This window comes from Dendrobates tinctorius, unplaced genomic scaffold (genome assembly GCF_039654945.1).
Source record: "Dendrobates tinctorius isolate UK_male_01 unplaced genomic scaffold, ASM3965494v1 ptg000388l, whole genome shotgun sequence".
NCBI classification, from domain to species: Eukaryota; Metazoa; Chordata; class Amphibia; order Anura; family Dendrobatidae; genus Dendrobates; species Dendrobates tinctorius.
Genome location: NW_027362054.1, coordinates 3,384,428 through 3,400,000, shown reverse-complemented (window position 1 = coordinate 3,400,000; position 15,573 = coordinate 3,384,428). Strand labels below are relative to the sequence as shown.

At 42.5% G+C, this 15,573-nt stretch overlaps 1 protein-coding gene across 5 annotated transcripts in view; it reads left to right on the top strand.

Moving 5' to 3' along the window:
* Window positions 1-15,573, top strand: part of KMT2D (lysine methyltransferase 2D) — a 305,115-nt gene that overhangs the window by 168,927 nt on the left and 120,615 nt on the right. For all 5 annotated transcript variants that reach the window (XM_073563406.1, XM_073563409.1, XM_073563408.1 and 2 more), the window contains exons 27-28: window positions 11,319-11,545; window positions 11,673-11,746. In XM_073563406.1, the coding sequence (XP_073419507.1) occupies window positions 11,319-11,545; window positions 11,673-11,746 (301 nt within the window). The remainder of the gene's footprint in view (window positions 1-11,318; window positions 11,546-11,672; window positions 11,747-15,573) is intronic.

The window sequence follows — 15,573 nt, the reverse complement described above, 5'->3', positions numbered from 1 at the left end:
ACAAAAAACTGTAATAAATTGTAAACATGTAATACACTATGTAATATCGATTTTATATATATCTATATCTCAATATGTAATAAACTATAAGTGGCAAAAAACCGTTTTCAACAAAAACATACTAAATAACATTTGTGCAGTCTATGAATTTGTTCTAAGAAATAAAATTGCCTCCATCAGATCCTCCTTCATAGATGACCTCAAATCTGACCTAATAATTTTGAGGCTAGAGAACAACCTCTCTACAGTAACTTGGGTTGGAGGCAAAACCGTGACCACATGGGCAACATCTCTAACAATTTCCGGGTATAAAGGAATTGCCTCATGCAGTGTCAGTTTTGATGAACGGTTGAATTTTTCTATTTCTTTGAGAACAAGTGAAACATTTTGCTGAAATATGGTCAATCTGCTTGCTATAGGAGACAGACTGAAATGTTTTTCCTTGCGGCAACGCTTTGCCTGCTCCATGTCATCCAAATACTTGTTAAAGTCAAACTCCTCATCTGATGAGGATGAAGATATGGCAGCAGTAGTACTGTCAGGACCCGAGTCCTCTTGCGCCTGGCAGTCCTCCTGTAGGCCACTCTTCCTAACTGCTACCTCAGTCAGAGCTTCTTTTCCTTTAGTAAGCTGTTGATCATCAAGTAATATACGATGACTTGGGTCCACATAAACAGCTGCCAGAGAATTTTTATTTTCCAATAGCTGTGTCTCTCTCCGTTTCATTGAAGCAGAAATGCCATCATAGAATCGTAGAGTTGGAAGGGACCTCCTGGGCCATCTGGTCCAACCCCCTGCTCAAAGCAGGATTCGCTAAATCATCCCAGTCAGATGTCTGTCCAGCCTCTGTTTGAAGGAGAACTCACCACTTCTCGTGGCAGCTTGTTCCACTCATTGATCACTCTAACTGTCAAAAAGTTTTTTCTAATATCTAATCTGTGTCTCCTCCCATTCAGTTTCATCCCATTGCTTCTAGTCTTTCCTTTTGCAAATGAGAATAAAGTTGATCCTTCTACAATGTGACAGCCCTTTAGATATTTGTAGACAGCTATTAAGTCTCCTCTCAGTCTTTTCTTTTGCAAACTAAACATTCCCAAATCCTGCAACCTTTCCTCATAAGACAGGGTTTGCAGACCGGTCACCATTCTGGTCGCTCTTTTCTGAACTTGCTCCAGTTTGTTGATGTCTTTTTTAAAATGTGGTGCCCAAAACTGGACACAATATTCCAGATGAGGTCTGACCAAAGAGGAATAGAGGGAAATAATGACTTCACGTGATCTAGACTGTATGCTTCTGTTAATACATCCTAGAATTGCATTTGCCTTTTTTGCTGCTGCATCACACTCTTGACTCATATTCAGTCTGTGATCTATTAGTATACCCAAGTCTTTTTCACATGTGCTGTTGCTTAGCCCTATTCCTCCCATTAGGTATATGCTTTTTTCATTTTTATTGCCCAGATGTAGTACTTTGCATTTTTCCCTGTTAAAAACCATTCTGTTAGTTGCTGCCCACTTCTCCAGTTTATTTATATCTTTTTGAATCCTCTCTCTCTTCTCTAGTATTAGCTATCCCTCCTAGCTTTGTGTCATCAGCAAATTTAATCAGTTTACCCTCAATTCCTTCATCTAAATCATTGATAAAGATGTTGAACAATACAGGGCCCAGGACAGAGCCCTGTGGTACCCCACTTGAGACATTCTTCCAACTGGATGTGCAGCCATTTACGACCACTCTTTGTGTCCGATCACTAAGCCAGTTATGAATCCACCTAACAGTTGCCTTGTCCATTCCATACTTAGTCATTTTTCAATAAGGATTGTATGAGATACTTTGTCAAAAGCTTTGCTCAAGTCAAGATATACTATATCTACAGCATTTCCTTGATCCACCCAATCAGTGATTCCGTCATAGAAGGAAATTAAGTTAGTCTGACATGACTTATTAGTTACAATCCCGTGCTGACTCTGTTTAATCACTTCATTCTTATCCATGTACTGACATACATGTTGTTTAATAATTTGTTCAAAGATCTTTCCTGGTATAGAAGTCAGACTCACCGGCCTATAGTTGCCTGGGTCCACCTTCTTCCCCTTTTTGAAGATAGGAACAACATTTGCTCTTCTCCAGTCTTCTGGGACTTCTCCTGTTCTCCAAGAATTTTCAAAGATTATGGAGAGGGGTTCAAAAATTTCTTCTGCTATCTCCTTCAGTACTCTGGGGTGTAATTCATCTGGACCTGGAGACTTGAATTCATTTAGGTTAGCTAAGTGTTTCCTCACTATCTTTCTGTTTATAGATATCCTGGATTCTTCTATTCCCTTAATAGAACAGTGAAGAATAGTTGATGTTACATTTCCTTTCTGAGAGAAAACAGATGCAAAATAGGAATTTAAAAGTTCGGCCTTCTCAACATCCTGTCTTACCATTTCATCATTTTCATCCTGTAAAAATCCTATAGCATCTTTGACTTTTCTTTTGCTTTTGACATATCCCCAAAATCCTTTATTATTGCTTTTGACCTCTCTTGCAAGCCTCAATTCATTTTCAGCTTTAGAAAATCTGATTTGTGCCCTGCAGGTTCTGCAGACAGCATTATATTCTTCTTTAGATATGTCTCCCTCTTTCCATTTTATAAACATTTTTTTCTTCCTTTTTAGCATGTGCTTAAGTTCTGTGTTCATCCATCCTGGTTTCCTTAAATGCTTCCTATTCTTCCCTCTTTTCGGAATTGTTAACAACTGTGCTTTGAGAATTTCATTTTTCAAGATTTCCCATCCTTCCTGGACATTTTTGTCTTTAAGGATATGCAGCCATTTGATCCCTCCAATTCTCTTTCTGAATCCCTTAAAATCTGCCTTTCTGAAATCTAACCTTGACGTCTGAGGGTATGTTCCCACGTAGTTTTTAGTCTCTGCGGATTTTGTAGAGAAAACCGCAGGAAATCCGCAGGACAAAGTGCTGCGGATTATCTGCGTTTTTTCTGCGGTTTTGCCCTGCGGTTTTACACCTCATAATGGATGAGGTGTAAAACCGCAGCGTTTCTGCACCAAACAATTGACATGCTGCGGATTGTAAACCGCAGCAAAACCGCGCGGAAAAAAACGCAGCATGTGCACAGCTTTTTTTTATTTCCATAGGAAATAGAGCCAAAACCGCTGCGGAAACGCAGCAGAATCCGCAGCGTGTGCACATACCCTGAGTCTTCACAGGTCTTCCTCCTCTAGTTATCCAAAATTCTAAAATAGCATGGTCGCTACCTCCTAGGGTCCCAGCCACTTTTACCTCCTCAACCATTTCCTCCCTGCTTATAAGGATTAGATCCAAGGTAGCAGTTCCCCTTGTTTTCTCCCCTACCTTTTGGAAGATAAAGTTGTCAGCAAGACAGGATAAGAATTTCCTTGACCTGTTAGTTTTGCCTGAGAGAGATTCCCAACAAATGTCTGGATAGTTGAAATCTCCCATGACAACTATGTCATATTTTTTGGAGAACTTGGCCATTTGATGCATAAAAAGTTCATCCATATCTTCAGCTTGCACAGACGGCCTGTAGTAAATGCCTACAATGGTGTCCTTTCCATTATTCTGTCCTTGTATTCTTACCCAAACAGTTTCCACAGAACTCACAGTCTCTGAAGCTTCAATCTCTGTGCAGATATACGCGTTTCTAACATACAATGCGACACCTCCTCCTCGTTTATCAAGTCTGTTTCTTGCAAATAAGTTGTATCCTTCTAGTCTTGTATTCCAATCATGTGTATTGTCCCACCAAGTTTCAGTGATTGCAATGACATCATATTTCTTTTCCTGTGTTAGTAGTTCCAATTCTCCTTGTTTGTTGCCCATGCTTTGTGCATTAGTATAGAAACATTTTAGTTTGGTTTCTCTTTCTCCAATATTTTTATTAATTAGATTCTTTTGTCTTTGTTCTTCCTTTCCACTTCTAATAGCAGAGTTCTCAATAGCATTTGTCAGGTGTATGGCTTTTTCTGGTCTTTTGCTTCCCTTCCCATGTTGTTCTAGTTTAAAGCTCTCCTTACAAGTGTAGCAAGGCGACTTCCAAATACATGTTTTCCAGTCTTCGTAAGGTGCACCCCATCTCTAGCAAGTAGTCTATCGTAAAGGTAATTCACTCTGTGATCCATAAATCCAAATCATTGCTGACGGCACAATCGACGTAGCCAGTTGTTCACCTGCAGAATCTTATTCCACCTTGTTCCATGGCCATCCACTGGGAGGGTGGAAGAGAAGACCACCTGTGCTCCCAGTTCTTTCACTTTCTTGCCTAAGTCTTCAAAGTCTCTGCAGATGGTTTCCAGGTCGTTTCTTGCGGTGTCATTTGTCCCCACATGTAGTAGCAGGAATGGGTAGTCATCTGTACGTCTGCAAGAGTCCTGATATCCTGTCAGACACATCTTTAATTTTTGCACCTGGAAGACAGCACATTTCTCTTGAAGTTATATCCGGTCTGCAGATAGCGGCCTCTGTTCCTCTCAACAGGGAATCCCCCATGACAACCACCACTCCGTTTCTTGTTCACAACATTTTTCTTTCTCCATCCAGGAGGACTCTGAAGGCGTATAAGGTTGCTGTTTGCTGGCAAAGTCTTATCCTGATGTATTTCTTCATCGTTTTCCTGCGTGAGAGCCTGGTACTTGCAAAATAGCAAGTTCTTCCGCTCCCTCATGAAAATGCCAGGAGTTAAATCCTCAGCTTGTAATTTTTTAGTCACAGTAAATGGGTGATTAAGCAATTCCTTCAATTCAGCCACCTGTGTCCATTGACCTTCATTTAGGGTTACCTGAGGGTTCGCCATATCTATAAGAAACGGTTTTAGTTGATCAACAATTGCCCTTTTCCAGCACGTCTCTTCAAGATGGAATCAATTTTAGGGGTTCTGGTGGCAATAACCAATTTCCTCACTTTTCCAATCAGATTTCCAGCATGTCCCTCTTGCAGACTATCTCTTATTGCCAGCTGCAGCGTGTGCACAACATAGCGCATGTGATGAATAGGAAAGTGTTTTGAAGCAGCTTCAACAAGATCATCTATTTCTACAGTATAATTTTGCTGTTCTTCTGTAGTAATATCTGTTTGTTCCTCAGTTACATGAACAGCACTGTGGCCTTCCATCTCAAACATACTGAATCCTAAATGTTCCTCTAGCTGTTGTTCATTACTCTCATTCATCAGTGTAATTGTACTTATGTTTGAAGCATTGTCCGTTACAATAGCAAGAACCTGTTCTTTTTGAGTTCGTAATCTTGCAGAACTTTTTCCACTAAGGCCTGGAGAAACTGGCTGCTGTGATGAGCTTTAGTGTCTTTTACTGCCAGCGTGTTGGTAAAAATTTTTCTTGTCACAAACATATCGAACATTGATGGCAAAATAGTTCTCTGTGACGTGTGCAGGCATCCATTTTAAGAAACATGAAGCATCTTTTGAGAGTCTTTTTAACATTTTCCTTTTGTTTAAGGGCTTCTTCAATCACTAATTTTCTAATACTTTCTCTTTCCAGAGAAACACCAAGTTTGCGGCCATTTCTCCATTAAGAGCTGTAAAAGCTGGTCGTGCAAATAATGTTAATAGTACTCCGTCCTTCACAGCAAGCTGTATGAGCTGTCTTTTAGACATATCTGCTGTCATTGTTACAGTAACTTTATCACTTTCAAAATATCTTGTTAATGTTTGAGACTCTCTTTCCTCCTCCTTTGCCTGGCAGGAAGTGTTAAGCCCCCGTTACACACTGCGATATCGCTAGCAATATCACTGTAAAGTCACCGATTTTGTGACGTTGCAGGGATATTGCTAGCGATATCGCTGCATGTGAGACTTACCGTATTTTTCGCTTTATAAGACGCTCCGGATTATAAGACGCACCCCAAATTTTGAGGAGAAAAATAGGAAAAAAACTTTATTTTTAATAAAATGGTGGTGCATCTTATAATCCATGCGTCTTATTGCTTACCAGGGGTGGTGATGGAGGAGGCCGGAGTGGAACATTGCTGCTGGGATGAGGGGGTGTTTTGATGTGCAGCGTGCCGCTGCCGGTGTCTGTTACTGCCGCCGCCCTCTGTCCCCTGATGCTTGCCACCACCGCCACGCTCTGTCCCCCGGTGCCTGCTTGCCACCACCGCCGCACTCTGTCCCCCAGTGCTTGCCACCACCGCCACGCTGTCCCCCGGTGCCTGCTTGCCACCACCGCCGCGCTCTCCCCCGGTTCTTACCGCCACCACCACGCTCTGTCCCCCGGTTCTTACCGCCACGCTCCTATCCCCCGGTGTCTGCCGCCATCGCCGCGCTCTGTCCCGTTCTGAGGGTACTTGCCGTGGCACTCTGTGCCCTGATGCTGCCGCTGCGCTGTCCGCCACCGCCGCGCTCCTGTCCCCCGGTGGTTTCTTCCGCCCCACCGCCGCGCTCTGTCCCGTTCAGCGTGGGGGGGTCTCTGTCGCTCCATGCCTGCTTTCTTCCTGGAAAATGGCCGCCGCGCATGCGCAGACGGACATCTCGGCACTGAAATTTCGGGAGATGAGATTTCAGCGCTGAATTCTCATCTCCCGAGATTTCAGTGCCGAGATGTCCGTCTGCGCATGCGCGGCGGCCATTTTCCAGGAAGAAAGCAGGCATGGAGCGACAGAGACCCCCCCACGCTGAACGGGACAGAGCGCGGCGGCGGCGGTGGGGCGGAAGAAACCACCGGGGGACAGGAGCGCGGCGGTGGCGGACAGCGCAGCGGCAGCATCAGGGCATAGAGTGCCGCGGCAAGTACCCTCAGTGGCAGCGCAAATGTATATCCTCTTTGTAAGACGCACCCCCTTTTTCCCCTCAATTTTGGGGGAAAAAAAGTGCGTCTTACAAAGCGGAAAATACGGTACCTCCGACCAGCTCACCCGCTGGTTATCGCTGATCGCGCGAGAAGCTCCTGGACCATTCCTCGTCGGCCACTTCCTGCTGGGCTTCCTGAGGCGCCGATGAGCGACGCGTGGAGCCGAGCGGGAGGACGCAGGATCGCCGTGTCTGACAGGTAAGTAGCGATCCCCGACCACCGCTATGTCGCTGGTGAGATCTGCCTGTGTGTCAGCTCACTAGCGACCACCTAGCTATGCACCAGCGATCCTGACCACATCATATCGCAAGTCGGGATCGCTGGTGCATCGCTAGGTGTAACGGTACCCTTAGTCTGTGTGCTACCCAGCTTTCATTCGTTTTTGTACAGATAAGATATGGAGACAGATATGGATAAATGGATGGATAGAGCAGATTTCTAATCTGCTTTTGATATTGAAAACATTATCTATGAGCTCAAAAACCTTTCAGGTGATGCGGTTTTTTAAAAATCTGATCGGCTTTTGCAGCTGAAAAACGTATCCACAAAAAAAGCAGCAAAAATGCTGTGTGTGAATGTAGCCTTAGATCAGGAATAGAACAGCCATTTATAGGGCATTTCATAACTTTCCCAAATTCCTATGAAAAAATATTCAGCACATTCTGCATTGAACTACTGTACCCAATTTATTATATATTTTCGGAGTCGGTCCATTTTATACCGACTCCAACTCCGACTCCACCAAAATGAGCACCGACTCCACGACTCTGACACCACAGCCCTGATATCCATGACCAGTCAGTGGGGAAAGGATCAGTCGCTATTCATAGGTTTCCAGGGTAGCAGAAAGGGTTACAGGGTATCTAAAAGTACCAATGACAGACGGATCAGGGAGGCCATTAGTTTATCTTACTTTGCGAGTGGCGCTCCGGTTCCTGAAGGCATCAAGGCTCACTCCACCAGAGATGTGGCTACCTCCAGGGCAGAAGAGGTGGAGGTATCGACTGATCAGATCGGTAAGGCTGCTACCTGATCCTTACCATCTGCCTTTTTTAAGCACTACAGACTGAATCTGGCCTCCTCTGCTGACCTATCCTTTTGTAGAAGGTGCTGCAAGTTGTGGTCCCTCCCTAAGGTGTTTCATTTCTCCAAAAATCTCTCAGGTGCGCTGTCATGGGTGAAGGGAGCACACCAAGATTACTTATCGGTAGTCGTTTTTTCCGGAACCCATGACTGCACCCGTATATTTCCCCCCCCCCCCCCCCTCACCTTTTGGGTGTCTTTTGTAAAATAATGTGGTGTTGGTTATCCATGTATGTCATCTCATGCTCTGTAACCCAACTGAAGGCGGGGGGGGGGGGGGGGGGTAGGGAGTACCGCCCTTTTATTTCAGTAGGTTTCCTGTCTTGGCTAGGTGATACCTCTTTCAGGTATGCTGTCATGGGTTTCAGAAAAAACGGATACCGGTAAGTAACCTTGACGTTGCTTTTAATGCAGTAATCATTTCAGCTGGTTAAGGGTTATATTACCCTGTACATATCATTATTGTACATTGTTTGTAGTCGCCTATAATTATTCATCTTGTCACCATCATTTTTTCATTGTGGCCAAATATCATTGTCTTATCAATAGTACTCGCTTCTACCTGGGCCCTCACCTGATCTTTGTGACTTGTGTTACTCATGCGGACCTCTGAACTACAATATTTCTATATGCTTTTTTAAACTAATATTAATAACACTGAATGTCTTATTTATTTGGTGATCCAAGATTACTCTATTTTTTTTGGTGTCTAAGGAAGGGATTCATTGAAAGGATGCACTTCTCCCAATAGCTCAGACCATAGTCTGCTGAAATGTCCTGCCCATGATCAGTTAGTTCTTCACATCTCTCTTTAGCATTCTATAAATGATTGGTAACATAAAAGCTAAGGTTATGGGGCCTGGTATTTGGGCACATAACACTGGGGAACGCAATTTTTTAGGAGTTAGGTCAGACAACTGTTCTTAATGAATTTTTGGATGCTGAATCCAGAAATGATCTCAGTTTTTCTCTATCACGTCAAGTTTTTGAACTATAGGATTTTTGTCTTCTCAAAAATATGTAAACTACTGTACCTAAAAAAGTGTTTTGTTTTTTTTTAAATAGTGAACAAAAAATGAAATATATAAGAAATAGGCATGACAAATGTTTTTTAACACTATCATGTTTTTTACAAAGGAGATATATATATACGCAAGTATTTAAGGTAAAAATGTACATTTATAGCTTTTTCCTGGAGTGTTTAGCTTGAGGACAATCACGTTTGATGCTCCAGCAATAGTCAGCCATCATATGTACATCCCATCTACCCTGGTAACGGTCTTCCATAACCTTCAAATCTTGGTGAAATCGTTCACCTTGCTCATCGCTAACAGCACCAAGATTTTCCGGAAAGTTGGCAAGATGGCAATGCAGAAAATGTAGTTTAATACTCATGTTGCAACCAAGCGCTTTGTAGCTCTCCAATACTTTCTGAACAATTTCTTTGTAATTACTTGCACGTGTATTTCCAAGAAAGTTCTTGACGACTTCTTTGAATGATAACCAAGCATTCTTCTCAAGATCTGACATAGTCCCGGTGAAATGTTCATCTTTGATGAGCTGTCGAATTTGTGGACCATCAAACACACCAGCCTTGATTTTTTTCAATGGACAGTCCAGGAAGTGCCAACCTGATGTACTTAAAACAGTCGCTGTCAGTTGGCAATGCTTTTACAAATTGCTTCATGAGACCTAGTTTTATGTGCAGAGGTGGGAAAAGTATATTCTTCCTGTCAACAAGTGGCTGATGTAGAATGTTAGGATCTCCAAGTTTAAGACCAGATCTTGGAGGCCAATTCGACTCAACCCAATGCTTTTCTCGAGCTCTGCTATCCCACATACAGAGAAAGCAGGGATACTTTGTGTACCCACGTTGCTGACCAAGAAGGAAGCAAACCATTTTAAGGTCAACACAGATGATCCAATTGTGTGTCATATTTCAATAACTCTCTTTACATCTCCATGTTCTTCACGAAGAGAGACAGAATGCCCAATAGGGACTGCACCAAATAAATTGCCATTGTGTAGAAGGACACACTTAAGACTCCGCTTTGAGCTATCAATAAACAGTCGCCATTCATTTGGATTGTACATTGAAAGCCCTAATTCTTGTAGTAAACCAGGAATATTATGGCAAAACACAAAACCGCTTTCACACCGAAAGTACTGCAAAAATGTACTTTCTCTAGTACGAAAGTATGATACCATTGCTCCTTGTTCAAGTAACTGTTTCTCATTCAGCCTTGATGCTAGTAATTCTGAAGCTTTTTTTGATAAGCCCAATTCACGTGCTAAATCATTTAACTCGTGCTGATCAAATCCCTTACGAACTGAATCCTTGTGACTTTCAAATTCTGCATCATTGCTGTCACTGTGTTCGTCAACATCACTCAGAACTTCTAGAGATGGTAGCTGTTCGAAAACTGGCACTGGAATTTCAGCTGAATGAGGCATTGGTCTGATAGCTAACGGTAGATTTAAATATTCTATTTTACTTTTATTTTTCCTGTTAAATCCTGATGTTTTCACTAAACAGAAGTAACAGTCTGTGGAATGACTTTTTTGCTCTCTCCACACCATGGGGATACCAAATGCCAACTTTTCACGTGTTCCTTTGGTCCACATCCGTAAACTCTCGACACACTGCTTGCACACTATGTGAGGGGCCCATGGCTTATCTTGGTCACCGAGTTTTACTTTAAAATATGCAAAATATGCTTGTTTGACAAATGCACTGATGTTTGCCCTTTGAACTGGAATGGTGAAAACACCACAGATATAGCAGAAGGAGTCAGGGTTGTTTAGGCATTTACGACGAGAGGAAGAAGGAGCAGACATGATCTGAAACAAAGGAAATATGTACATAAGTAAATAAAACACTGAGATGGAAAGTTACAAGCTTTGAAAACTAACAAAGAAAAAAATCATATAAGATATATAAATTACAACTAAGCGCCCAATGTAAAGAGAAAAGCTATCACAAATCCTATTTATTCCTACTATGATACATTTTTTGTGTAAAGATATTGATAATTATGACGTATTGGGAGCTGTACACACCTCTCACCACACGGTCTCAGTTGTGACTACTCTTACAAGTTGCCACGTAGCTCTATATGAGTCGAATTGTACTCCGATAACAAGTCTTATTACAGAAATCAGTGCAATTGTGCTTCTATGGCAGGTAAGTTGAGGAGGAAAAACTTGACGTGATAGAAAAAAACTGACTACATTTTTGGAATCAGCATGCCAATTTTAGTATAAATCAGCTCAAAAACCTAACTCAACAAATTTTTTTTCAAATTGTTCCCCAGTGTAATGAGTAGCATATGGATTCTACACATTTCCATTGTCACCAGTGGAGATTTTATAGGGTTGACCTTAAGCGGTTGACATTTTTCATACATAGGGACAGGAGTGGTTTGTTCAGTCCTGAGCACTGTGACACTGATGGCTCGTTGACGACGGCATCTACCCCTACTACACCGACCACAGAGGGAGAAGCTGATGGCCTTTCCTACAACCAACGGAGCCTACAACGTTGGGAAAAAGATGAGGAGTTGGGGGAGCTCTCTACCATATCACCAGTTCTTTACGCAAATAAAAATTTCCCCAATCTTAGGAAGGACTACCCTGGTGAGTCAATGCCAATTTCTTGTATGCGCATAGTTGTAGCTATAAAAGTCATAGTTTACATAGTGACTATACAGAAGAAACCACTAGATTTTTAATTTCACGCTAATGTATTCTTTTGACATTTTAGACTGGTCAAATCGATGCAAGCAGATCATGAAGCTCTGGAGGAAAGTGCCAGCACAAGACAAGACTCCTTATTTGGTAAGTGTTGATTAATTCTTTAACCCCTTCACAACATGTGCCGTACTAGTACTACGCATGTCATGTCTCCCCCTTTGATGTGGACTCCGGCGGTGAGCCCACATCTTTCCTGGCATGTCAGCTGTTTTGACATCTTTTAACCCGTTAAATGCCGCTGTCAAACTGACAGCGGCATTTAACATGTTATTCCGGCAATCGCGCTGGAAATACGCCCATCGGGGACCTCCGTTACGTGATCGCAGGTCACCGATGAGTTGGCATGACACCCAGAGGTCTCCTAGAGGGCTCTATGGTTGTCACTGCGGGATTGCTATGAGTGCCGCCTGGTGACTGGCGCTCATAGCAAGTGAATAATTCTGCTACATACAGGTGATCTGATCTTCGCCTGTATGTAGCAGAGTCAGTCGGGTTATAACAGCTTCTAGTCTCCCATGGAAACTATTGAAGCATGCCAAAAGTGTGTGTGTGTGTGTGTGGGGTTAAAAAAAAATATATATATCACCCCCTTTCACCCCATTCGAACTAGAAAATAAAAACAAACGTACACATATTTGGTATCACCACGTTAAGAATCTCCCGATCTGTCAATATAATAGTTAACGCGATCGCTAAATAGCATAGCGAGAAAAAAAAAAGCCAGGATTACGTTTTGTTTTTTTTATCGCCGCAACATTGCATTAACCCCTTTCGGACATCAGACGTACTATCCCGTCCATGGGACCCGGGCCCCTATGCCCATGGATGGGATAGTACGTCTAGCGCGATCAACGGCGCCCACGTGGCGAGCGCTGCTGATCGCGGCCGGGTGTCAGCTGATTATCACAGCTGACACCCGGCACAATGTGTCAGGGGCGGTCACGGACCGCCCCCGAAACGTTAACCCCTTGCGATCGCGGTGTACCGGGGGTTAAAGGGAAGCATCGGCAGAAAGGGGGCTCACTCCGTGCTTCCCTGAGCCCCCCCCAGCAGGCCCCCGAATCCAAAATGGCGACGGGGGCCTGCAGGGAGCTGACTTCCTCAGTGCCTGCAAAGCGCAGGCATGAGGAAGTCTGCAGCAGTGCCTGTGACAGATCGCTGATCTGTCACAGTGATCTGTGATGTGACAGATCAGCGATCTGTCACAGGACAGTGATGTCCCACCTGGGACTATGTAATAAAGTTAAAAAAAAAAAAAAGTGTTAATTTTTAAAAAATCGCCAAATAAATTAGAAAAAAATAAATATTCCCCCAATAAATCCATTTTTTTGGAAATAAAAAAAACAATAGTACACATATTAGGTATCGCCGCGTCTGTAACGACCTGCCCTATAAAACTGTCCCATTAGTTAACCCCTTTAGCGAACCCCTTAAAAAATAAAAATAAAAAAAAACTAAGCAAAAATGATGTATCATACCGCCAAACAAAAAGTGCAATAACGATCAAAAAGACGCATATAAATATCCATGGTCCCGCTGAAAACGTCATCTTGTCCGCAAAAAACGAGCCGCCACACAGCATCATCAGCGAAAAAATAAAAGTTATAGCTCGCAGAATAAAGCGATGCAAAAATAATTATTTTTTATATAATAGTTTTCATTGCATAAAACTGACAAAATATAAAAAAAGACCTAAATGAGGTATCGCTGTAACCGTACTGACCCGAAGAATAAAACCGCTTTATCAATTTTACCGCACGCGGAACGGTGTAAACGCACCCCTCCAAAATAAATTCATGAAACGCTGGTTTTTGTTCACTCTGCGTCCCTAAAATCGGAATAAAAAGCGATAAAAAAATGTCTCACGTGCCCGAAAATGCTACCAATAAAAACGTCAACTCGTCCCGCAAAAAATAAGACCTCACATGACTCGGTGGGTCAAAATACGGAAAAATTATAGCTCTCAATATGTGGTGATGCAAAAACTATTTTTACAATAAAAAGCGTCTTAGCGTATGACAGCTGCCAAATATAAAAACCCGCTATAAATAGTAAATCAAACCCCCGTTATCATCCCCTTAGTTAGGGAAAAATAATAATATTAAAAGAAAATGTATTTATTTCCGTTTTCCCGCTAGGGTTAGGGCTAGGGTTAGGGCTGAGATTAGGGTTAGGGGTGTGTTAGGGTTGGAGTTAGAATTGGGGGTTTCCACTGTTTGGGCACATCAGGTGCTCTCCAAATGCAACATGGCATCTGATCTCAATTCCAGCCAATTCTGAGTTGAAAGTCAAATGGTGCTCCTTCCCTTCCAAGCTCTGCCATGCGCCCAAACAGTGTTTTACACCCACATGTAGGGTATCAGCCTACTAAGGACAAATTGCAAAGCAACTTTTGGGGTCCAATTTCTCCTGTTACCCTTAGGAAAATAAAAAATTGGGGGCAAAAATATCATTTTTGTGGAAAAAAAATGATTTTTTTATTTTCACGCCCGGGCGTTATAAACTTCTGTAAAGCACTTGGGGGTTCAAAGTGCTCACCACACATCTAGATAAGTTCCGTGGGGGGTCTAGTGTCCAATATGGGGACACTTGTGGGGAGTTTCAATAGTTTAGGTACATCAGGGGCTCTCCAAAGGCAACATGACACCCGCAGACCATTCCATCAAAGTCTGCATTCCAAAACGTGACTACTTCCCTTCCGAGCCCCGACGTGTGTACATACAGTAGTTTTCTCCCACATATGGGGTGTCAGCGTACTCAGGACAAATTGGACAACAACTTTTGGGGTCCAATTTCTCCTGGTACCCTTGGGAAAATAAAAAAAAATTGGTGACTAAAAGATCATGTTTGTTGAAAAAATACGAATTTTTTATTTTCACGCCCGGGCGTTATAAACTTCTGTGAAGCACTGGGGGGTTCAAAGTGCTCACCACACATCTAGATAAGTTCCTTGGGGGGTCTAGTTTCCAAAATGGTTTCATTTGTGGGGGGTTTCCACTGTTTTGGTACATCAGGGGTTTTCCAATCGTGACATGGTGTCCGATCTCAATTCCAGCCAAAAGCGCCAAATGGCGCTGCTTCCCTTCCGATCTCTGCCATGCGCCCAAATAGTGGTTTACCCCCACATGTGGGGTATCAGCGTACTCAGGACAAATTGCACAATAACTTTTAGGGTCCTGTTACCGTTGGAAAAATAAGAATTGAGGGTGAAAAGATCATTTTTGTGGAAAAAATACGATTTTTTTAATTGTACGGCTGTATGTTATAAACTTCTGTGAAGCCCTTGTGGGTTCAAAGTTCTCACCACATATCTAGATAAGTTCGTTGGGGGGGTCTAGTTTCCAAAATGTGGTAACTTGTGGGGGGTTTCCACTGTTTAGGTACATCAGGGGCTCTCCAAACGTGACATGGCGTCCGATCTGAATTCCAGCCAATTTTGCATTGAAAAAGTCAAACGGCGCTCCTTCCTTTCTAAGCTCTGTCATGTGCAGAAACAGTGGTTCCCCCCCACATATCAGGTATCAGCGTACTCAGGACAAATGGCACAATAACTTTTGCAGTCCAATTTCTCCTGTTACCCTTGGTAAAATAAAAAAAAAATTGAACCTGAAGTATTTTTTTTTTTGTGAAAAAAAAGTTAGATGTTCATTTTTTTTTTAAATATACAATAAATTCCTGAGACGCACCTAAAGGGTTAATAAACTTCTTGAATGTGCTTTTGAGCACCTTAAGGGGTGCAGTTTTTAGAATGGTGTCACTTTTGGGTATTTTCTATCATATAGACCCCTCAAAGTGGCTTCAAATGTGATGTGGTCCGTAAAAATAAAATGGTGTTGCAAAAATGAGAAATCGCTGGTCAATTTTTAACCCTTATAACTTCCTAACAAAAAAAAATTTTGGTTCCAAAATTG